Source organism: Typopeltis vanoorti, chromosome 23, assembly GCF_054136105.1.
Source record: "Typopeltis vanoorti isolate ZY-2024b chromosome 23, IOZ_Tvanoo_1.0, whole genome shotgun sequence".
Classification (NCBI taxonomy): Eukaryota; Metazoa; Arthropoda; class Arachnida; order Uropygi; family Thelyphonidae; genus Typopeltis; species Typopeltis vanoorti.
In genome coordinates, this window is record NC_143571.1 from 6870615 (window position 1) to 6895035 (window position 24421).

The window sequence follows — 24421 nt, forward strand, 5'->3', positions numbered from 1 at the left end:
GATAAGGATAATGCCACAGTCGTTCTTAATACCAGCGAATACAATCGTAAAATGAATATTATCCTCCGCGATCGCGCTACCTACATCCCGCTAGAACACGACCCCAAAAAAAACACTAGTTAAGAAATTAAAAATCTTACTTAAAAAACTATCTTCCTGGCCCCCTAACATCACGAAAAAACTGAAACCTTTCCTCTCCCCCGCGAATATATGGTTTACCACAAATCCACAAACCCAATTCCCCACTTGTAGATGCCACCAATGCACCTTGCTATAGACTGTCTAAACAGCTGGCCAACTCTCTGACCTCCCCTCACTGGAAGGTCCACTTCCTATATAAAAAAACTCGACCCACTTTAAAGCCCTCATAGAAAAATTAACCTTCAATAATGCAGCCATATTGGTAGCTTTGATATCTCCTCTTTGTTTACCAATATTCCCTTAACTGACACCTTATCTCTCTTAGAAAACGTTTTTCCGTCTGACATCTTAGATCTCTCTTCCTTTGCCATTAACTCTGGGTATTTTTCTTGGAAGAACAAAATCTACAAGCAGATAGAGGGAACCAAACCGCTATGGGTTTCCTCCCTCTCACCCCCTCTTGCCAATTTCTATATGGAAGATTTCGAAAAACGAGCCATAGACTGAACCCCACTCAAACCTTCTATCTGGCTAAGATATGTAGATGATGTGTTCTCTATTTGGCCTCATGGCCCAGACACGTTAGACTCCTTCCTCAGTCATCTCAATAGCCTACATCCAAGAATCCAGTTTACTATGGAAAAGGAAAAGAACAATTGTTTACCCTTCCTAGACACCTTAGTTACACGCCTGCCTAATGATACACTAGCCTTCACTGTATACAGAAAACCCACACACACACATGCAGATACATTCACAAACTTTCCCACCACCACCCCTTTCAACAATATGGCATTATTTAAACTCTTACCAAGAGAGCCCACAATCTTTGTTCCAGTGGAACTGCCCTCTACTGAGCTTAACCACATACACAGCACTTTCCTCTTCAAAGGCTACAGTGATCACAGTATCAAAAAAAAATCATTTCCTCCCCCATTCCCCATCCTTCTCATCTACAAGATTTTAAAAATGCCATCACCTTACCCTACATCCGTGACACATCCGAAAAAATAGCCAAGATTCTAAAAAAGTACAACCTACACACAGCATATAAGCCCCACCGCAAACTTGCTACCCTTATCCGTTCTACGAAAGATCAGCTCCCTCCTCTCTCTCTGCCTGGAGTTTACAAAGTACCCTGTTCCTGTAAGCTGGCGTACTTTGGACAGACAGGCAGATCTGCATCCATCTGCCTGGAGGAACACAAGTCTTAGATCTCTAAACACAATTATGGTCAGTCAGGCTTGGCTGACCATGTCTTGGACACCACCCACAGGGTATCATGGAAGAAAACCACCATGCTCCACCACAGCAAATTTAAGAAAGAGAGACTATTCTTAGAAGGAGCAGCAGCTCTCAGAAATCAACCAAATCTTAATAAATACGGTTGCATTAAACTTCCGAAGATTTGGGAAACACTCATCGCCAGAGGTCCCACCTTACATTCCAGGCCGCCTACAACCGCCCTTAGCGGGCGCTCCACCTAGATAGGACTTTAGTGTCCCCACGTGGTTGGGCTTAGTATTGTATGATATTTGTGTTCATGTTACATTAGTTGTTTTTTTAATCCCCGTAGATGTCCTAGTGACTCGGACGAAATATAGGAAGTATTAAATTCTGTTTTAATCCTTTCTGAGTGTTGTAAAAAAAATCTGTTAAGCCTCCAACATGATGTCCTCACAGCACTTAAGCCTCTACACATGAATAATAATTTCTTTTCTCCAATTTGTTAGTATTTCTATTTTAGAAACTACTAAATGATTATCTGAAATGATTTTATTTTCTCTGTAAACATCTATATCTTTTGGATATGAAGCCAATTTATGATTAGTATTGCAGTAATTATAGCATTTGTTCCCTTACCATTCCCCATTCCAGGTATATTTATTTATACCCCCCCCCCGTTTTTTTTGAAAAGAAAGGTAGTGATACCTCGGCTAACGAGTGATTCTGCTAACGAAGATTTTTTCGCTGTTTTTTGGACTCGGCTAACGAATGCTCTAGTGGATGCTCGCACTAACATAAAGCAGCAAACATGAACATTCGAGGCATTCCAGGAGCTTATCTTTTCCGTCTGTATGTGTTAATTAGTTCAAGAACACTCAAAAGATCTGACAATAGAAGATCTTGAAGAGTTGAAAAAGCAACCGAATCAGGAAAGAGACAAGGAAGATAAAAAGTGCTCATCAGAGGAGAGGACAGCAATAATAAGGGAAGATTGCCAACAGGTGACATTAAATAAATGCTGCACTACTGGGAAGAGTTTCAGTCTTTGGCTACAAAGTGGCATCCCATCAAAGCTGAAATGAACAGACTTTGTGCCTTGATTGAAAACAAGTGTCTGAATCATAAAAACATTCTGAAAAAAAGAGAAGTTCAATCAACTTTGGACAGATTTTTGACTTCTCCTTTAGCAAAGAGAGAGAGGCCAGCTACTGAAGAAGAGGAGAATTACCCTGAATAAACTTTGAAAATTTGGAAGAAGAATAATTAAAAACGTTGTGTACATATTTTCAATTTAAAAGTGTATATAATAGTGTAAAGATCATCAATTTTTCATTCTACTTTCCATACTCCTTCATCTAATTGGGTAGCTGTTCATCTCAGCCTTTGGTGAGTTTTTGTCCTTTTATAGTGTGCTTTTTACTATTTTATAAAACTTATCTTTAAATAGTAGGCCACATCCAGAATGAATTAAACGATTTTCTATAGAAACCTACGGAAAATTGAGTTTCGGCTAACGAATGTGATTCCGGAACAAATTATCTTCGTTAGCCGAGGTATCACTGTATTAGTTATTTTCATATTATTGGAAATGGCAAAGCTTTTTTTTTTCAGAATGCTATTATTATTAATAATTTATAGAAAATTCTCTATATTTAAATATAATATTTGAGGTCTCTTGCTGTTACTATCTAATCATTGGCATAGGCTTATAATATTTATGTAGTTTCTGTTTGTTTTTAATTTAACTATTGTAATTGAATCATTTACAAAAACTTACTGTTGGATTTTATTTTTCCATTTATTATTAAAGAAAATGACAACTCCATTTAGACTTCTGATATTTCTGCTATACATATCCTCTTTTCCCACCACACTGCATCTCTCAAATATCGAAAGTATAGATTCTTTAATATTGAATGTTTCAGTTATTCGTATATCTAAATACAGAGCACACATGCAGATGTAATGTGGTATTTTATGGAGAGAGAGAAAATCTGCATAAAGATTACTGCTATACTGACTTTTACTTTTCTTCTTCTTCTGCTAATGCTAAAAGAAATATTATATTTCTACCTCTACTTTGTACTATATTTAAAGACTCCCCCCCCATCTCTCTCTCTCTCTCTCTCTCTCTCTCTCTCTCTCTCTCTCTCTCTCTCTCTCTCTCTCTGTGTGTGTGTGTGTGTGTGTGTGTGTCTTATAGTTCAACTTCTTTATAAATGATCGCCATAGAAAAAACTTTTGCGTTTATGATATTAAGGTATAGCATTATTCTTGAATAGAAATAATCTGATAAGACAAGTAATACTCTTATTATATAATTCATTTTAGAATATGAAGCTGTTATAGCAACTCAGAAAGGAGATTCATTTTACATCAGGTAATATAATGATTTGTTGTTATTTTTCATGAATCTAAATAAACATGAAAATAAACATTTTCATGTTTATTTAGAATTAGAATTTTATGATTAGCTACTTTCAGTTATAACTGGTATGTTTTAATTTCTTATATGGATAAATAGTTTTCGAATTTCTCTCATAGCTTATCATCTAAACATATTTTAAACTTCTAGAACACATTTCAACTATGAAGGTTCTGGAAAAGGAGAGCTAACCTTTCATGTCGGAGAAGTCTTTCATGTTGTGGATACACTTTTTAATGGTATTGTGGGGTCTTGGCTGGTTTATCGTGTTGGACGGAATGGACAAGATATTCAGAAAGGAATTATTCCTAATAAAAATAGGTGAGAGGCTTCATTATAAAAGTTAAGTTTCATTTGATGGTTTACTATACATAGCTATATTTTAATAATTATAGTAGTTTACTGTTAAAATGTAATTAAAATGATTATTGTTGCAGGGCATTCGTGGAACCAAGAAACCACCAAATCTATCATACCACACCTTAAAATCATTTACTGCTGGATGTGCATTCTCAGCACACTCTCAGGGAATGCATTCCACACACACACACACACACACACACACACCATTCTATATGGGGGATTCTTGAACAACCCTTTGTTACATCTCCTCTTTCTTTTGTTCTACCCTTTTGAAAATCTTCTCCCAATGTCTGTTATTATTCATTTTTTATTACATGACACATCAAGTAGTCCATGGACTTATTGTGGAGAGGATACTCCACACAACCCACCATCTCCATTACTTAATCCTCCATCTATACACACATTGGTACACTATTCACCATCTATTTACAGTGCCACCCACTGCCTGTCAATAGTATTATTTGTCTGTAAATTGTGTGAATGAATTCTGTGGCCAGTTTGCCTCACACACACGAACTCACTGCTTCTCCATCATCATTATTATCATCATTTTTTAATAGATATTTTCATGGATACTGATTCAGAAAACAGGCAGCCACTGGTAAACATTTATATATGCCAATGTGGTTGGCCGAGTGGTTAGCATATCTGCTCTCCAGCCAAAAGGCTGCAGGTTCGAATGTATCTTCACAAACACCCTGCCATGGGCATTGGTGTTTGTGATTGTTTGTGAAGATATTAGTGGTGGTGGTGGTCGGCAGTAGATGGTGTTGGTGTAGATCAGGTGTGGCCAACCTATGGCGCATGTGCCAAAAGTGGCGCATTGCATGATGAAGTCGGGCACTGAACCCCAGAGAAAAATTTTAAAAAATTTTCTATACGATTTATATATATATATATAAACACAAAATTAACCTACCACTGAATTCTAGAGTGCGCACTTATTATACTTGTTTGATCTTGAAGCAACAGGCACTGGCAAATGCTGACATGCGTCACCAGTTACTCAATCAGTTTACAGCTGACTCTCGTGTCATAACGTTCGCTGAACTTCTGATTCGATGTGACTGAACAATCCCGTGTTTTCGAACTTATATCTTTTTATTAACAGTTCTTTAAGTTTAAGACAAGATTTCTGTTTTCATGAAGGCTTAATATAGTTCTGTAAATTTAAAAATAAATTTTTTCATTTTGAATGCGTATGTCAAGTTCTTTCCCGCTCAACTAATTTGCTGATTACTGAAACCTGCAATTATTCGGTGTATTTGTATGTGTGTTTTTTTTTTTTTTTTTTTTTTATACAATATCTTTCCTTTTTATTTACATATAGTAGGTTTATTCCTAAAATTTAACTGATCTTTCATAAGCAAAGCTTTCGTAATGAGGATGTTTGGGTTGTGTGTGTGTGTGATTGCCAGCTGATCGACTGTTTTATGGCAGGAAGCGATCTCGTATTTCTTTGGACATAATATATTATGAGAGAGAGACGAAAACTCTCTATGAAAAAATATATATATATATATATATATATATATATATATATATATATATATGTGATTTTTAAACTTATAAAACTGTATTTGTCCTTCATGAAAACAGGAATCTTATCTTAAACTTGTGGAACTGTTTTTGAATGTTCAAAATGTTAAAAACGATAAAATAATTTAAATAAATAATTTAAATTATTATTAAATAATTTAATAATTTAAATAAATTATTTAATAATAAGCTTTACTTTTTGGGATAATTTTTTTTTACAGTCAGTTACCCATTAATTTGCAAAAGAAAATGAGCAGAAGGTGATAGCAAGTGGCAATTTAATGAACTGTGGGGAAATGAGTTCTTATTTATTGCGGGTCCTTCAGGAAAACCGTTGTGCATTGTTTGTGAAAGCACTCTCTCAGATAATAGAAGACATGATCTTAACAGACACTATAGAAAACATCAAGCTGAATTAGAAGAAAAACTGAAGTTAGTACCTGGGTCTGAGTTGCAGAAAGAATATGTGGTTAAGAAAAAGGAAGAAATAAAAAAAGAGAGAAAATATATTTGTGAAATGAAGTTGTGAAAGTGTGGCAATGGCTAAAAAACACAAGCCTTTCTCTGATGGAGAGAAAGTTGTTAAGACCTGTCTCGAAAAATTTGCAAAATGTCATGGTGATAAGAATGTTGAAAGAAAAGTAAACCAAATTGCTCTGTCCAAGCAAACAATTACAAGACGCATCAAAGAACTTTCCCATGATGTTAATGAGCAATTGAAAGTCCATGTTCATGCTTGTTCTTTCTTGGACGAATCAGCTGACAATATGTGATGTAGCCCAATTAAGCATTTTTATAAGAGGAATTGATGGTAATTTTAACATCTTTGAAGAATTTATCGGTCTTGAGTCACTTCATGGAAAACCAGAGGGGTCAGACATATTTGACAAAGTAAAGTCATGTCTAGAAAATCAACAACTAGATTCTAGTAAGCTCATCAGTGTTTGCACTGATTGAGCACTGTCAATGGTAGGTAGATTTTCTGGGACTTTAACTTAACTTTGTTCTCTACTGAAGTATTACTGTATTATACATGAAGAATCTCTGTGTGGGAAAACTCTAAATTTGAAGCATGTTATGATACCAGTTGTAAAGTGTGTGAATAAAATTAGAGCAAGAGGGTTAAACAGAAGAGAATTCAGAGAATATTGTGAACTGCTAGATATGGAATATGGTGATCTCGTCTTTCATTGTGAGGTGCGCTGGCTTTCTAAAGGACAAGTTCTCAGTAGATTTTGGAAGCTGAAAGAAAGTGTTCATAATTTTCTGGAACAGAAGGATGTGTTGCATGAGGAAAAAGTCCTGTTGTGTGATGAGAAATGGCTATTTGATTTAGCATTTTTAGTTGATGTTACCAGCCACCTCACTGATCTAAATTTGAAACTGCAGGGCAAGAACAAATTGTTTCCTAGCTTAGTAAACGACACCAGTGCATTCAAAATGAAATTAAAACTGTTCATCTCCCAGTTAGAAAATGGGGATTTAAGTCAATTTCCACATTTAAAAGAACATAGTGATTCTGTTGAAGATAATGGCAACTTTACAGAATATACTGAGAAACTCAAATTATTGCAAGAGTTCTTTAACAGTCGTTTTAGCGATTTTGCCGAAGAAGAAGACGGGATACTTGCATTTATAAATCCCTTTTCACTTACTGAACAAAAAATCTTGACGATGTGTAGTAACATACAAATGGAACTTATTGATCTCAGAACCAATTCTTTATTGAAAATGAAATTTAATGAACTTCCATCACTCCCAGATGCTTCTGATATAATTCATTTCTGGTGATCATATCCCTGTGAACATATTCCAGACCTGAGAAAATTTGCTCAGAGTTATATCTGTCATTTTGGAACTACATACAGATGCGAACAAGCATTTTCATCAATGAAAATGATTAAGAACAAACTACGGTCGCGACTGACTGATTCAAATTTGAAAAACTGTTTGATGCTTTCTGTAACTGATTTAACTGCAAACACTAAAAGCTTAGCAAAAGCAAAGCAATTTCAAAAGTCTCAATAAAATAAGTAATAAATCAATTAAGTAAATAATGAAACTGTAATTTCATATGATTACTTTATATGAAATCCTTTTATTTAAAACTGCTAAAAGTATCTATATTACCATATATATAATAAATCATTTATGCATAACTGTTAAATATATCCATATTATCATATTTTAAAAGGGCTGAAAAGTGGTATAAGTTTGCATGGTGCATCTTAACTTAAAAATCAAAAAATTGATGCACAATCTATAAAAGGTTGGCCACCCCTGGTGTAGATGATGAAGGCAGTTGGGGTTCATAGAGTGGTGGAAACGGAAAGTTGTAGACTTTGTGCTCTCTCTTGATGAGTCTGCGGGCTCCCTGGAGGTGTTACATAATAATAATAATATTCAACTGCAAACTTATCAAACGAAGTTTTCATCCTCCACATCCATTCTATCTACCTCTGTTCTTTGGAATGGTCTTCCTCATGTTGTTTTTCCCAATGAATGCAACCTCCAATCTTTAAAAAAAAAACATTATTGGATTTTTTTTCCCCCTAACTACTTGTCCATACTTGGCATGGTTGTGTTATAAGTTATCAGTTCATTCTTCTTCCAGAGAATTTTATTTCAAGTAATTCTTAGTACTGATTTTTAAAGAAGACATCAGCGTGCATGTAACTTTATGCATGCTGCTGTGCTTATATATGGATTAGAATATAGTCTTACTAAGAATATTCTAAAAATGTATGACCTCTCACAATCTTCCTAGAATTTGAGAGACTTCAATTGAAATTCAATAAAATTGGCTTTTAGAAGCAATGGAAAGAAACTAATTTGGAAGATGTACATTTATTATTGATGTTATTGGCTTATGTATTTCTATCATGGTGGCATTCCATTGCTTTTTTTTTTTTTTGACAGATATCCATTTAGCAGAAAACTATCACTATCCCAACTGTTAATATTGCTTCTTGAGGTCTTTATTCCTGGCCAGTTAGATCTCCTCACTTTAATCTATTATAATAAGTCACAAGTCACATGGAAGGGTTACCATATGCACAGTCACCATCATTATCAACTTCCTGATATGTACCCTTAGGAGTGTACAGGATACTATGATAACATTACATGATTAAGTTTTCTAGATTTTATTTTTATTGCTAGTTTCCTATAAGTTATTTTCTTAGAAATAAATCTTTTTGGGGTTGCTAATGAGCAAAGCTAGATAACTGAGAGGAAATCTTCAAATGCATGCATTTTTAAAGACTGTTGAAGACTGATCAGGACTTCTAACTTAATGTTCATGCTCACCTTCTTGTGGCATACCATATTAGTTAGGTATCTATCTGAGTACTGAATGAATGCTTGGTGATCATCAATATGGATTCTCCTGGTCTTGAATCTATAGTGAATTTTCTAGCTAGTCTTATCTACTTTTGAACATGAATATGAGGATGGGCCAGCAATCTGTGATTTAGGTGACTAAATTGTATTCTGTATTAGCTTAAAACCAAATGATAATGATGGTACAAAAAGAAAAAACATTATGCATCTGGGAGCCTTGCACACTTAAACAAGGCTCTGCCTGATGAAAACATTTGAATTTTTTTCTTGATACCTGATAGTGACATGTTGAATTTTGCTGTACTGCAATAATATAAATGGTGCTTTCACAGCAAATAAGACAACAACAGGTTTGATTCTTCAAAATTAAAAAATGCAAGATATTATATTTTAGGTAGTAATGATCAGAGAAAAGAAGAATAACTATAATATTTAATACTCAATACAAAGATAATTTTGAATTGCAAGCAGCTCAGTTAGATTGATGTGAGTCAACATCAAAATGGGGAATTGGGCACTAAGACTTAATTGTGCCTGGTATTCCACAGAAGGTGTTCAAGAAATGGAGGAATTGTGTGAACCAGTAAGCATGATTACTCGACTTGACTAACCAACCATAATTATGCTGGTTGGTATATTTCCTCTGTTCTTCACAACATGTTGGCAGATCTTCTGGTTTCACCATAATAGGAGAGGTTGCTTCACCATAATAGGAAAGATTGCAAAGCAAGGAACCTTGTATACTTAAATGAGAGGGAAAGAAGTCGATCTTTAGGAGAGCAGATAAGTTCAAAGGGTATCAGCTGTTGTTGGTTTGAGTGTGGAATTATGAGGGAAAAAAGGGATGGATTAGTGATGTCATCCAGTCACTACGAACCAAATAGGTTTAGGAGAAACAGAAGGGATGCCTAAGGGATATGAGGTATTGATTAGTGAAGTCCTGAGAATTCCCAGCTGGTCGCTTGGTGGATTTGAGGATTGGTGACATTTGGAGGTTGAGATTTATTTTATTTATTCATATGGAGTTTCCTCCCTTTATCTCCCACGTCCCTACTGGGGCGAGTTGAGCTCCCTCATGGGGGGTTAAGTATTTATGCTGTACATCCGTGTGTGTTCACGGGGCCAGTTTGCCTGGTTGTGGGATGAAAAACCCCAGATAAACTGGTGGAAAAAACCCTGCTGTCCACGTCCAAGACCGGCTAACTTGGCTATGGCTGAGGAAGATCCTAAAGTTCCTCACGTCACCGACGGGAATCGAACCCAGGACACTCCTTCCCCAGGCATATGGTTGCGAAGCGCATAGCCACTAGGCTAACCGCGTGTACGAGGTCGAGATTAAGAACCTATGATGTCACCAATATCTTGGAGCATAAGCTGGTGGTCATGTGTGCAGCCTTGGTTTTAGTGGGGAATCACGGGTTTGAGAATTATGGATGAAGATAGTTGTTGTGGTTGTCAATAGGCGACAGTATATATGTTGTGTTATTTCACATTCCCCCAACTATTTTTTTGACTACAATATTTTAGTGTATTGTCACCAGATGGAAAGCACAAGTTTTTTCTAATAGTTTATTAGTATGTGCTAGCATATATTTTTCTAAAATAATTACTGGGTTTTAGTGATTCTGTTCATTCTAACCTTATTTTATTTTATTCTTTTCTGAAATAATTATTTGTAGTGTCAATAGAAGGCATGCTGCATTTTTTGTTATTTTCAATTACATATATCTATATTTATCTCTTTCTCTTTCTATGTTTTTTGCAAGTATAATTAAGCAGAAATCTGTATAATTCAAATAATTTTTCAAATAAATTTCTCATCAGAATTTGTTATTATTATTATTATTATTATTATTATTACATGACACCTCCTAGGTGTCCAAAGACTCATCAAGTGAGGGCACCTACTCTACAACTCTCTGTATCCACCAATTACAACTTCATCTACACCAATGCCATTTACCGCCCACCACCACTACTGGTGTTTTCACAGACAATCACAAACATCCATTCCCACGGTGGGATTCAAACCCACAGCCTTTTGGCTGGAGAGCTGATATGCTAACCACTTGACCAACCAGGCCTTTTGCTAAGTATAATCAAGAAGTGCTTTGATGTGATTTTTAAAGCTTTTAAAAAATCAATTTTTCTGATTAAATTATAACTTTTTTTTACCATGATTAATAAAAGTTCCATATCATCTTTTAAAAGATAAAATTATAGGTTTGTATATAAAATTATAATTAGATTAAGTAGAAATTTTGTATTATATTGTGACCTCAAAGTAAAGTTCTTATCACACCATCCAAGTAAGATGTGATGTTATGACTTAAATATGGAGCACACATCAATAACATCAAGTTTGTTCATTTATTTCACAAGTGAACATTATATGGGACAGAAATGTTATTTACAGCTTGAGCAGTGAGAGAAGTCTGGTTGGAACACAGGCTACTAGGGCTTTTTCTGATACCATATTGTTGAAGGGAGGATGATGGCAAAATTTGTCAATGTACTTAATTATATTTTGGATTGTTTTTCTCTAACCTGAGCAAGAAAGATTATTTTTAGTAAGACACATGATTAAAAATGTCTAGAAAAAGAAAAGACAGACTGTCATTATTATTATTATTCTTTTTTATATAGCAAATTGTATTTTGGGGTGCTGGCTGTTGAGGTGGAGGAGGGAAGAGATACACATACATGACAAGACATAGACTGGCATGGTCTAAAATAAACTAAGGTCCTAACTGCATAAATTTAAATAAGAGATAAATGATTAATTTAAAAAAAGAAAACCAATTGACTATGAAACATTTAGAGAAGAATTATTTCTGTAGGTGGGATAACTTCAGACCATCATTTCTGTTCAGATTTGGATGGTGAAGCAAGATTTCACAACTTTCTTTATATAACATTCCATGAGATAATTGCTTTGTGATGGACCTTAATGTTTGGTGGAGATCACATTTTCTGCTAGGTTCATTATGACAAACATTTACTGATTTAGCTGTGACCTGCTTTTGCCTAGACTCTGCTCTGTATATCACTTTTGGATATCTGTCCATCAGCTACCCTTTTATTCCCATAACCAATGTCATATCCATCCCCATTTGCTTTATTTACATAACAGCGTTCACCGTTGTATTCTGTCAAATACCTTTGAAAAATTTAGCAGAATCATCATGTAGCCAATTCCAATAAAGTTTACACAGAGTTGAACTTGGATTACTAGATTCAAAGTCCAGAGTCCTGGCCATTACTCCATGGAACTAATATTACGTATCATCTTCTTCTGTGATTCTTAATGGGACCTTAAATCCAAAAATACCATTAGACAGTTATGCTTGAATTTCATAACCATGATTCCAGAATTATTATTATTATTTATATTGATACTACATGGAGTCAAAAGACTCAGTGCGGTAGACCCAGTACCCATTAACATAATACCTATCACTGTTAGGGCACTCCAACAAAAGAACCTAGTGAACACAACCTTACTAACCACACTCTTAGACAACTTCCAAGTGTGATCCCTTGCTTTCCTATTACTCCCACTGTACTAAAAAATTTTTTTGCTAATCAATCATATCTTCTCTCCTCTGCCTGTTAGCTAAACTATGCAGCCCACACACCTTCATTCTACCGTCATAGGATACATTTCACAGACCTGCCATGAGCTTGGTCACTTGTCTGTGAATCCCCTCCACCACTTGTCTGTCCTCTAGAAATGCAGGTAACCAAATCTGTACATAGTAGTCAAAATGTGGCTGAATCATAGCCTCATAAAGAAGAATAATAACCTCCCTATCTTTACTTCTCAGTGTGCACTAGTCACTTTCATTTACCTTGATTCTAATCCACCATGCACCACCCTCTGATGTCTGTCTGTCAACCATCCTCCCCATTCATGCCATCAACCTCATATCCATTCCCATTTGCTCCAACTTATGTAATAATTTTTCATTCAGTATTCTGTCAAATACCTTTGCAAACTCCAGCTGTATCATAGTGAAGAAGCTATTTCCTTTATCCAATTCTGCTGTCACCTTAGAAAATGTTAATAAATTACTGGGGCAAGACCTCCCTTTCACAAAGTCATGATATCTCCTATAGTGTAGCATATTCTTATTCACCATTTCCTGAATTTTACTTTAAAATTTTTTTTTCCTATTAGCCCTCCTTACCGATGAGCATTCTGATCACCTTTTTTGTTTATTTTCTTTTTTTTTTTTGCATCTCCTACTTTATATTGCTGCTCATCTACTCAGTTTATCCTCCTCACCCTAGGTATGCAATCTGATACTGCCTCACTCAAACAATTACTAATTGCTTCCCATGCACTAATGACATTCATTCTATGCAGCTTCTTCTTCTTATTATTATTATATGACACCTCCAGGGGGTCCAAAGGCTCATCGAGGGAGAGTGTGCCAAGAGCATTGAACGATTCATCCCTTCCAACTACTAACCGTGCTCAAACTTGCTTAATTTTTTTGATCCATTAGTAGCAGAGGCTCTACCAATCGACCAACCTTTGCTGGCAAAAATATTGTGGCAGGAGTGGGATACTATGGCACTGTTCTAAGTTGCCTGCCAAGTTTGTCATAATTGCCAGCATTGTAGTTTCACGTAAATCCCTCCCTTTTTGACTGAAAATTCAACATGTTGAGCAACCTCCCAGCACAAGACTGCATAGTCACTTAACCAATCAAAAGTGGGGTTGCTACTGTAATTATACATAGATCTTCTGATACTGTTACCAGATCCAACACTCTCCATCTCCTGGTACCCTCCATCATATGCTGTTTCAGGTAATTATCCCTTAGTAACTGTATAATTCCATTTTGCCATGTGACCTTTTCTCTTTCCAATCTATATCCCCATAGTTGAAGTTTCCCATGATAACTGCAGTCAATGCTAACACATTGACTGCAGTTAATCTGCTAATACATGTTGTTCATATCTTCTTCTGGATTCCATAGGTCTGTAGCAGCAACCTGCAATATATTTTGTCCCAATGGCCTCTATCTCACACCAGAGAATCTCAAATGAACCATTTCCATCAGCTCTACTAACTTCCTTAACTTCTATTTTTGTTGGTTGGAGTTCTTCACCTATCATTAATAATACTCCTCTACATGCCCTATTTCTTCTATCTTCTCTGAAAATACAACATCATTACATTCTATCCCTGTAACTTTATCATTCTCTGACAATAAGGTCTCTCTGATTGCCAATCATTTTTGGCCAAGTTGAGCTGTCCAATGCTAAAAACTCGTCTCCTGTATTTCTGATACTTCAGGTATTCGTGTATATTATTATTATTATTATTATTATTATTATTATTATTATTATTATTATTATTCAGGTCTCCATGGAGTCAAAAGACTCATCGTGGGAGATCCTTCCTAAGAAACACGAAGTCTATCATACCACTCCTTAAACTCATTGACCGTTTCACTCTCACCACTCCATCAGGCAATGTATTCCACGGTTCAACCACCCTCCATGCAAAGAAACCACTCCTCATCCTCTTGCTCACAGTTTCCTTTCGTAACTTCCAGGGATGGCCTCTTGTCATCACTCCTTCCTGCTGTTCAACCAAGCGAAAGAAATCCCCAGAGCCAACTCTTTAACCACCTCTCAACAGTTTAAAAGTCTCAATCATATCACCTCTCCTTCTATCCACCAAAACTCTGCAGTCCACATTCCCTCAGCCGATCCTCATTACCAAAATTGTACAGTCCTGAAACCATCTTTATCATCCATCTTTGTACCCTTTCCACAGTTAATTTATCCTCTTCAAATCCTGGGCACAAAATCTGAGAACAATAGTCAAAGTGAGGTCTGATCAGAGACTTATACAATGGAATGATAACCCTTTTATCTCTGCAGGTCAGTGTCCTTCTCATAATTGCAGCAATCCTCTGTGTTACCTTCACCACCTTTGCAATATGTCCCCTAAATTTCAGGTTTCTATCAATCATCAACCCCAGATCTCTTGTCTCCCCTACTTCTTCCAGTATAACTCCTCTCATAGAGTATACAGCATCCCATCGGTTTCCCAAACGTCAAGACCTTACATTTTGCTGCATTAAACTGAGACCCCTATTCATTTGCCCATCTATCTAGCTTATTCAAATCCTCTTGCAGGGCTACCACATCTGCACTATTACTAATAATCCTTCCCAGCTTCGCATCATCCACAAACAACTGAATATCCCCTTGCAATCCACTGGCAATGTCATTGATATAAAGGTTAAACAATATAGGTCCTAGTACTGAGCCCTGTGGGACCCCACTTGTACCCCTCTGCCTCCTTGAAACTGCTCCACCATACACAACTCTCTGATACCTATCAGACAGCCAATCCTGAATCCAGTTGACCAATCTGACATCCAGACCCATGTGCTGCAACTTAATATCAGCTTATCATGTGGCACCCTGTCAAATGCCTTTGCTAAGTCTAAGAAAATTGCAGTATATGCCTTTCCCTCATCTAATGTTCTTGTAACTTTATTATAAAAGGCTAGCATATTGCTAAAACAAGAGCACTCCTTCACAAATCCATATTGACTCTCACAGATAACATTACCCTCATCTGCCCAATGCTGTATACAGTCCCTCACTACTTTTTCCAAGATCTTAACCACTACTGATGACACACAAAGGTCTATAATTAGACACTTCCATTTGTTACCCCCCTTATGCAATGGCACTATCTTACCTTCCTTCCATTCCCTGGGCACCTTTCTCGTAGCCAGACTCATTGAAAAGCCAAGTTAAAGGCACTGTCAGTTTCCTAGCCCATTCTCTCAAAACTCGTGGTGAAATACCATCTAGTCCCAAAGCTTTACTGACATCCAGAGTACTCAGTATCTGAAACACACTGTCCTCCTGTACTCTAAACCTCGAGCCTGCCCAATCCCTCTAGCATTAAAACTGACTCCTCTAGGATGAAATGCTCCAATAAAGTGTTCATTGAACAATTCCACTATGTCATCTGCATCAGTCACTCTATTCCCATTTTTTCCCACAATATCATTCTTCCGCATTTCAACATTCCCTTGGTGATTAATCCTATATTAATTGCATGTGTTCTTTTTATGCATTATGAAAAACCTCAGTTCCTGAGAGAGAAAAAAACCCTGCATCACATCTGTATGAGACTGGCCAACTCACTTTCAGTTAAAACATCATAATAAAGATTCTTCACTTCTTAGATGGTATTCAAAACCAGGTGCTTCTATCTGAAGGGCAGTCAAAAATGAATGTACTATAGTGGCTCCTCATTAATTATAACCATTTTTATATTTATTTCTTAATTATTTGTATTATTACTATTTTTTTTAAATATTGAGATTACCCAACTCCTTACATTGCTTACATTTTATGACAAAATGCACATCCTAGCCAAAATTTCAAGCTTTCATGTGACAGAAGTCTCATGATGCTGTTTTTATGTACACAAAAAAATTTATCATGGGCTGTCAAACAGAACTTCAAGTATTAGAGTGACAGAAGTGTGATGGTTCTCTTTGAATGTACTATGTGATCCATGGAGATTCGAGCATCACATTAAAGAATGTTCCAGAAACAACCTTGAATGCTGTAAACTATATAAAAACCAGTTCCTGTAAATTCAAGAATATTTGCAAAATTTTGTGAAAAGATTTGTAGGATGCATGGTCTTTACTGTTTTACTGTGAAGTAAGACATCTATCTCAAGAAAATATGTTAACACACTTTTGAATTAAAATATTGGCAAAATGATTTTTGTCAGTCATATATTCATATATGAATCCCACCTATGAAAGACTTTTAGTTTCTATTATATCAGTATAAGTCCTGTGTATAGACTAAGTGTTAGTTAATATGGAAATATGGATTATTTAAGTGAACAGAATCATAGCGGTGCACACATGTTATCGACTCTGGTTTGACTGTCCAGTTAGCATATTTAAGTGGTGTATTCAATTAGTTGAATTCTCTTAAACATTTCACTGCATGTCAGTAATAATAATATTCTTGACTCTGATAAATGAAAAGTTTTATATTCTTGACTCTGATAAATGAAAAGATAAATGAAATATAGTCAACTGAACTGTGACTATATTTATCAAATATAAGCACATTTCCTACTTTAAAGCAGTTTACTGTAGGCAGCAACCTATTTATTAGTGAAGCTGTGAAATTTTGTATATTTTAAATCACTTTTCTTGTCAAGTTTCTCTTGGGGCTTGAACATTTTGATTGGCTAAGGAACCTTTTAGTCAGGCAAAGATTACTATCTAGGAGGAGCAAAGCATTTGTCTGTTTTGTTCAAAAATAAACTTCTCAGCAGTATATCTCACTGAATTTAGGATCAATGTACAAAATGAGTACAGTGAGTTAAGCAAGAAGGGTGATAACATACTGATATCATTTTCATAATTTCTGAAAGATAGGATTTTTTGAAATGCTACAGATTACTATTTGTACCCAGTGGTACCATTGGGTACTATATTTCAGTGATTTCATTTGGTGAAAGTGTTTAAAAAAATTATATAATAAATTCACATTCAATCAACACTTGTAGCAACAAGTGGTTATCATTCAGATAATAATTATTAAATTAATACTGAATTTATGTAGTTTGTATAAATGAATTTATACCAATAAATTATACTGATTGTATAGTTGTTATAAAAAAACTGAAGTAATAGATTTATATGACATACATTAATTACTTTTTTGTATAGAGCTGAAAAGCTTGCTCATGAACACCATACTTTGATTAAAAAAGATACTGATTCAGAAAGTCGTGGAAGTTTCTTCAAACGACGAGCCCGTCGATCTAAATCATTAAGTAAAGACCATTGGGAGGATGTTATCTTTGGTATGTTTTTATATTTTAATATATAATGAGAATTATTTTTAGAAATATTTAAAATATTTTGTATTTTGAGATAGTCTTTTAGTAGATCTTTTTTTCTTTATAGCTGATGCAGTTACAAAGTTTCCTGCTTATGAACATGTTACTCTGAAACATCGTAAGTATTTCACACATTTCCTGTATTTGAATTTACACTTTTTTAAACTTGTTTTATCAAGTTAATCCTTTAACGCACTCAATCGAGTTAACTAGGATCCAAGAAACTGAATTTTTTCCGTGCACCCGAGTTAATACGTGTGACCGTGAATTTTATTTTAACATGTAAATACAACCAAATATATACATGCTAGACAATTTTGTACCTATTTCCTTTCAGCTGAGAAAAGTTGCCAACAGTATGTATCAGCTATTTCGTTTGCATTTGCACATTTTTTATCCACGATTATAACTTCCTAAATTTCTTCGAGCTTTTTTTTGATGATCAATTGATTTAATGTGTTGTGGATGAAACAAATCAATATGTGAGGAGTCATACCCATGGTAAAGAAAAGACTTCTGGTATGACACAAATCCAAATGAAATCAGAGTATTTTTGGCTGTTGTACTTTTGCAAAGTATAGTAAGAAAACCAGAATACCGTCATTATTGGACAAAAAATCCATTATTATATACACCATTTTTTCCGGATTGTATGAGCCGTTAATGCTTCGAGGCCATAAAACAATTTCTACATTTTTTAAATAATGACGAATTTCATCCAGCAAATCACCCTCGCCTAAAACTTAACAAAATCTGGCCAATTTATGAAGATTTGAATAGAAAATTTGGCATTTTGATTACACCAGCGAAATTGGTGAATATTGACAAAAGTTGATTGCTTTCGTCTGTGATCTGGCCAGAATGGTGTTCTTGCCATTCTGGACAGAGATTTTAGCAATCTTTCAATGTCTTATCAAGTAGTGATGACTTTGATGAAATCTTTATTGAATAAAGGTTTCATCAAAAATGTATGAAAAAACATACACTGTGGAATATTGTTTGACTATGGACAATTTCTATAATTCACCTGGATTAGCGGATCTATTGATAATAAATAAGACTAATGTTTATGGAACATTACGCGTATCACGAAAAGAAGTACCCAGCGAATTGAAGAATAAAAAATTGAAAACTGGAGAATAATTGGTTTTCAGAGAGGGAAAGCATGTGTGTAATGAAATGGAAGGATATCTCCCTTATCTCTACCATTCACACTACGTCAGTAGTAGATATAGAGACGCACAAAGGAAGAATAAAAAAATCCAACTTGTGTTGGATTACAACCATACCATGGGTGGTGTTGATCAACACCTGCCTTCGTATGTTGTACCCAGAAAGAGAGGCAAGAAGTATTATAAAAAGATTTTCTTTCATCTCTTAGACCTGGCACTGTGGAATGCTTTAGTGCTTTACCAAAAATTTAGCTGTAAGAAGCCTCTGCTCAAGAAAAAGGAATGAACACAATAAAAGGGTTCGCAAAGAAACAAGATACATGTGTACTGACTGTTTACTAACTCGGTTTAGCGAAGTAGATGCAGTTTAGTTAACCTTTTTTTGCAAAAAGAGACATTTTTTGTGGTTTTTTTTTCCAAGATTTGTTAATGTTCTTTTGTGTATAAAGAAAGTAAAGAAATTAAAAAAAAATTGGTGGAAAAATGACCACGTTTTGATTTTTAATTGGTATATAAGGGGTTAAAACACATATTTGAGATCTTCTTCTGATTTTTGTATTGATTACAGGTATCGAATGTCTGGTACCATCAGTGGCGGCCTGTGAAATTAAGTGGGGATGCTGCCTATACAAAATAATTTTAAAAATTTCTTATTTTCCTAATTTGTAACCAATTTATTAATAAATAAATCTGTAGATTTATTTATTAATAAATTGGTTACTGATTAGGAAAAAAAGAATTTTTTTAAAAATTATTTTGTACCATTGATATGTTCCTGAAAACTTGATTTTATATGGAAATATCTCAGGTGGAAATATTTTCTTCATACAACAAAATGGATTTGGGATGGCTATGCTTTTTTAACTCTAGAATCATTAAAAAAACTAATTCATGGCATGAGGTTTCTATAAAATTAAAAGAGATAGTTTCTCATAAATTCCATGTATTAACAAAATAAAATTAACTTCAAGTAAATTTCATTCAGCTTAATGTTTTCATGTTCATATTTGGGTCAAAAACATATATCAGCAGAAGATTGCATACTAAGGCCAACCTGAATTATTTATCAATCTCGTCTTGTGAAAAGACTGGGTCTTACAATTCATGTAAAGAAAAAAACTGAAAAAAAGTAAAGTCATTGAATCCTCTCTTATTAATGATAAACATTTGCATTTCTGGGTAAATAAAAAAAGGAAAGTTTATCATCAACACATATCATACATATTATTCAATTAAAGTTGATGTGAAATCATTGAACTAAAAATATGGAATGATATGCCTCAGTGCACAACCATCTTGACCAAAATTAAATTTTTCAGGTCCTCCTAGAATCATTGGCATATTCCCTTTATTCCTGTTTAAAAAAGAAAAAAAAAATTACCTGCTTTTGTTTAGGAATGCCCTTGTTTTAATGTCATTGGCTTTTTACTCAAGAATTCTTAGGGCATTGCAGATGTATTTTAGAGACAAATATATGTAGCATGATAGAAGAAAATTCGCACATATCTTTTCTTGGATGTTGCTGCCTGTCTTCTTTCTGCAGTGTGCATACTTCTGTGGTTATGGTAATGAAAGGCGAGTGGGGGGGGGGGGGGGGGGACTTAGGCAACATGGGAGAATTAATTTGAAAAAACCTGCTTTTGTTTAGGAATGCCCCTGTTTGAAAAAAACCCACATTTTTTATATAATATATATATATATTATTTTTAAGAGTGGACGGAGTGCTTTTTTTTGTTGGGTGGGAAAAAGATGAAAAGAGGGGGATGAAAATAGCAACTTTTTTTAGAGGAAAGGGTTTATGGAAAAAGGGGGCCGGGGAGAGGGTTTCCCATAAACCCTTTTATGGGAAAAAACAGTTGCTATTTTCAGCCCTCTTTTTCATCTTTTTTCCCACCTACAAAAAAGTGCTCCAACCCACCCTTAAAAATAATATATGTATATATTACACAAAAAAAACCAAGGTTTTTCAAATTATGACATTGCCTACTCCCCCCCCCCCTCCCCTTTCCATACCATAGCAGCAGAAGTATACACATCACAGAAAGAAGACAGGCAACAACATCCAAGAAAAGGTAGGTGCAAATTTTCTTCTATCATGCTACATATATTTGTCTCTAAAATACATCTGCAATGCCCTAAGAATTCTTGAGTAAAAAGCCAATGACATTAAAACAGGGGCACTCCTAAACAAAAGCACGCAAATAGCTGTTAAAATAATAGTTTTTAAGAGGAGTAACATGGGAGTTTTCCCAGAAATAATACCTATAAGAAAAAAAAAGTTATTTAAGAAAAAAGCTAATTTCAGATTGTATTCTCTGAATTTTACAGGCCTTCAAGAAGTTTATTGTGCTATTGTTAAAGGACCTTAAAATTCATAAAATACATTCTGAAATTAGCTTTTTTCTTAAATAGTATAATTCTCCTCCCCACCCTGCAAAATACCCTGTTTATAATTTAATTATGTGCATTTAATTATATTTAATAATTTAATTAATATAATTTATATTTAATAATTTCATTTAATTACAGCTTTGACAAGCAGACTGTAAATGTAAGTTTATGAAAAAGCCATGCCTGAAGAATCAGGAATAGGAGCTGGTTTATTGTCTTGGTGAATATATTGTGATTGTTGGCATTCGTAAAACTGTACTCTCAGAGTTAGATATTGTAACTGGAATTGAATAAAGAGCATAGTATTTTCAACAAGGACAGAAGAGATGGAGAGGAGAGGTACTACTAATGATATCAGATGATTTAAGTCCAATTAGGGTAGAAACTCATGAGTGCAATAATAGTAATAATGTTCATGTAGGAGTGAGTTTAAGACTGTATGGTGTGAAGTGGATACAATAGGATGAAATATATGGTGAGGTATTGCTACAGACCTACTCAACTGCCTGTGTTTAGACATGAGCTTTGCAAGTATAAGAGGAATGATTGTTATGGAAGATTTTAGCTACAGCAGTATAATTTGGGAAGAGGAAAATGCATGTAGTAATAAGGGAATGGAATTTCTAAAATTCTTGAGGGATAAATGTGTTAGGCAACATGTAGTAGAAGGATCACAAGGTTCAAAAGTTTTGGATTTGTTCATAGTATCAGAAGAGCTGATTATAACTGAGATGGCATCTCTGCCTGTAGTTGGAGAGAGTGACCATGTGGTCTTGACTTGGAAGATGAATAGACATGCAAGAGTATCAAAGAGAAAGGAATGTATGTGGAATTATAAGGCAGGTGATTATAATGGTCTTAGATATCAACTTGGGGCAGTTCCGTGGAGGGAGGCATTGGAAGGATGAGATATTAATAGTGCTCAGGAACACGTGAAGGAATATTTATTAGCAGCAATAGCAAGCTGTATATCAGGGTAGGAGTAAGAGAGAGTGTTGTGGAAATGAAGAAGTGGAGATAGGAGAGAGCCAATAAAAGAGAGGGAATGAGAAAAATCCAAGCAAATTCTGGAACCTGGGATGGAGAGATGACAGAACAACAGATATACCTCGAGTGAAGAAAAGAACACAGTTTGATGTAAACTGGATTATAAACAATATCAAACAGGAACTGCAGGTAAAAAAGAGGTTATGGCAGAGATATAAGGAGAGGGATGGAGAGTAGATGCATGAAGAATATAAGACTCAGGCCAGGAGAGTGACTAATATGGTAGGGAAGACAAAACTGGAATATGAGAAGAGATTAATCCTGACATCCAAAGAAAATCCTAAGGAATTTTTTCGCTATGTGGCCAATAGGGAGGAGAAATGATTGTGGAAAAAAATGACATTGTTGGATAAAAATGGGAATAAAGTGACTAATGCAAAGGACATAGTAGAATTGTTCAGTGAACACTTGATTGGGGTATTTCATCCAGGAGGGACAGGGAAATACTAGAGAGATAGGGCAAGTTCGAGTTTTAGAATTGCAAGAGGAGAGTGTGTGTCAAAAATATTGAGTAATCTGGATGTCAATAAAACTGTGGGAATGGATAGAATTTTGCCATAGGTTTTGAGAGAATGTGCTAAAGAACTGACAGTTCCCTTGACTTGACTTTTCAATGAAAGTCTGGCCAAGGGAAAGATACCCAAGGAGTGGAAGGAGGGTAAGATAGTGCCATTGCATAAGTGTCAAACTATAGATCAGTTTGTGTTTCATCAGTAGTTGTTACGATCTTGGAGAAATTAGTGAGGGACTATACAGCATTGGGCAAATGCTATTTGTGAAAGTTATCATGGATTCATTAAGAGGCGCTCTTGCTTTTTTTAATCTGATTGCCTTTTATAATAAAGTGACAAGAGTCGTTGATGAGAGAAAGGCATATTTTGCCTTTTTTTTATTTTATAAAGACATTTTATTATAAGCTGATATTTAAGTTTAATCACACGGGCTTAGATGTCAGGTTAGTGAACTGTATTCAGGATTGGTTATCTGATAGGTATCAGAGAGTTGTGTATAGGGGGAAGCTGGTTACAAGTGGGGTCTCACAGTGCTCAATACTGGGATCTACATTGTTTAACCTTTATATCGATGACATTGTCAATGGATTGCAGGAGGATATTCAGATGTTTTCAGATGATGATATTATGCTTTGAAAGGTTATTAGTAATCGTGAAAATGTAGTAGCCCCTCAAGAAGATTTGAATAAACTAGACAGATGGGCAAATGAATGGAGTGTAAGTTTAATGCAGCTGAATTTAATGTCCTGAAGTTTGGGATAGGAGGCTGCATACTCTCTTGGCAGATCTGTACTGGAAGAAATAGGGTAGGCAAGGGAACTGGGGTGATGATTGATAGAAACGTGAAATTCAGGGAACATATTGCAAAGGTGGTGATTGCTGCAATACTGAGAAGGACATTGATCTTTATACAATGGAATGAATGTCCTTCATACCATTGTATAAAGACCTGAGGAGACCACACTTGAACTATTGTTCTCAAATTTGTTCCCAGTATCTGAAGGAGATAAATTAACCATGGAAGAAGTGCAGATTACAAAGATGGCATCAAGATACATCGTTAGTTATGAAGATAGACTGAGGGAATGTGGACTGCAGAGTTTGGTGAATAGAAAAATGGAGATGTGACATGCCTGAGACTTTTAAAATGTTGAGAGGTAGTTTAAGGTTTGACTAAGGGAGTTCTTTCGTTTGGTGGAATAGGGGAAATGAACGTGTACAAGGCCATCCCTTAGAATTATGAAAGGAATCTGTGAGCAAGAGAGTGATAAGTGGTTTCTTTGCATGGAGGGTGTTTGAACATGGAATGCATTGTCTGATAGAGTGATGAGAGCACAAA

General features: G+C 35.2%; 1 protein-coding gene across 1 annotated transcript in view; it reads left to right on the top strand.

The window, feature by feature from the left end:
- LOC150093598 (tight junction protein 1-like) overlaps window positions 1-24421 on the top strand; it is a 712683-nt gene that overhangs the window by 389133 nt on the left and 299129 nt on the right. Inside the window, exons 16-19 of the mRNA XM_090413230.1 lie at window positions 3700-3748; window positions 3944-4114; window positions 17788-17924; window positions 18028-18078. Of these exons, the coding sequence (XP_090269356.1) occupies window positions 3700-3748; window positions 3944-4114; window positions 17788-17924; window positions 18028-18078 (408 nt within the window). The remainder of the gene's footprint in view (window positions 1-3699; window positions 3749-3943; window positions 4115-17787; window positions 17925-18027; window positions 18079-24421) is intronic.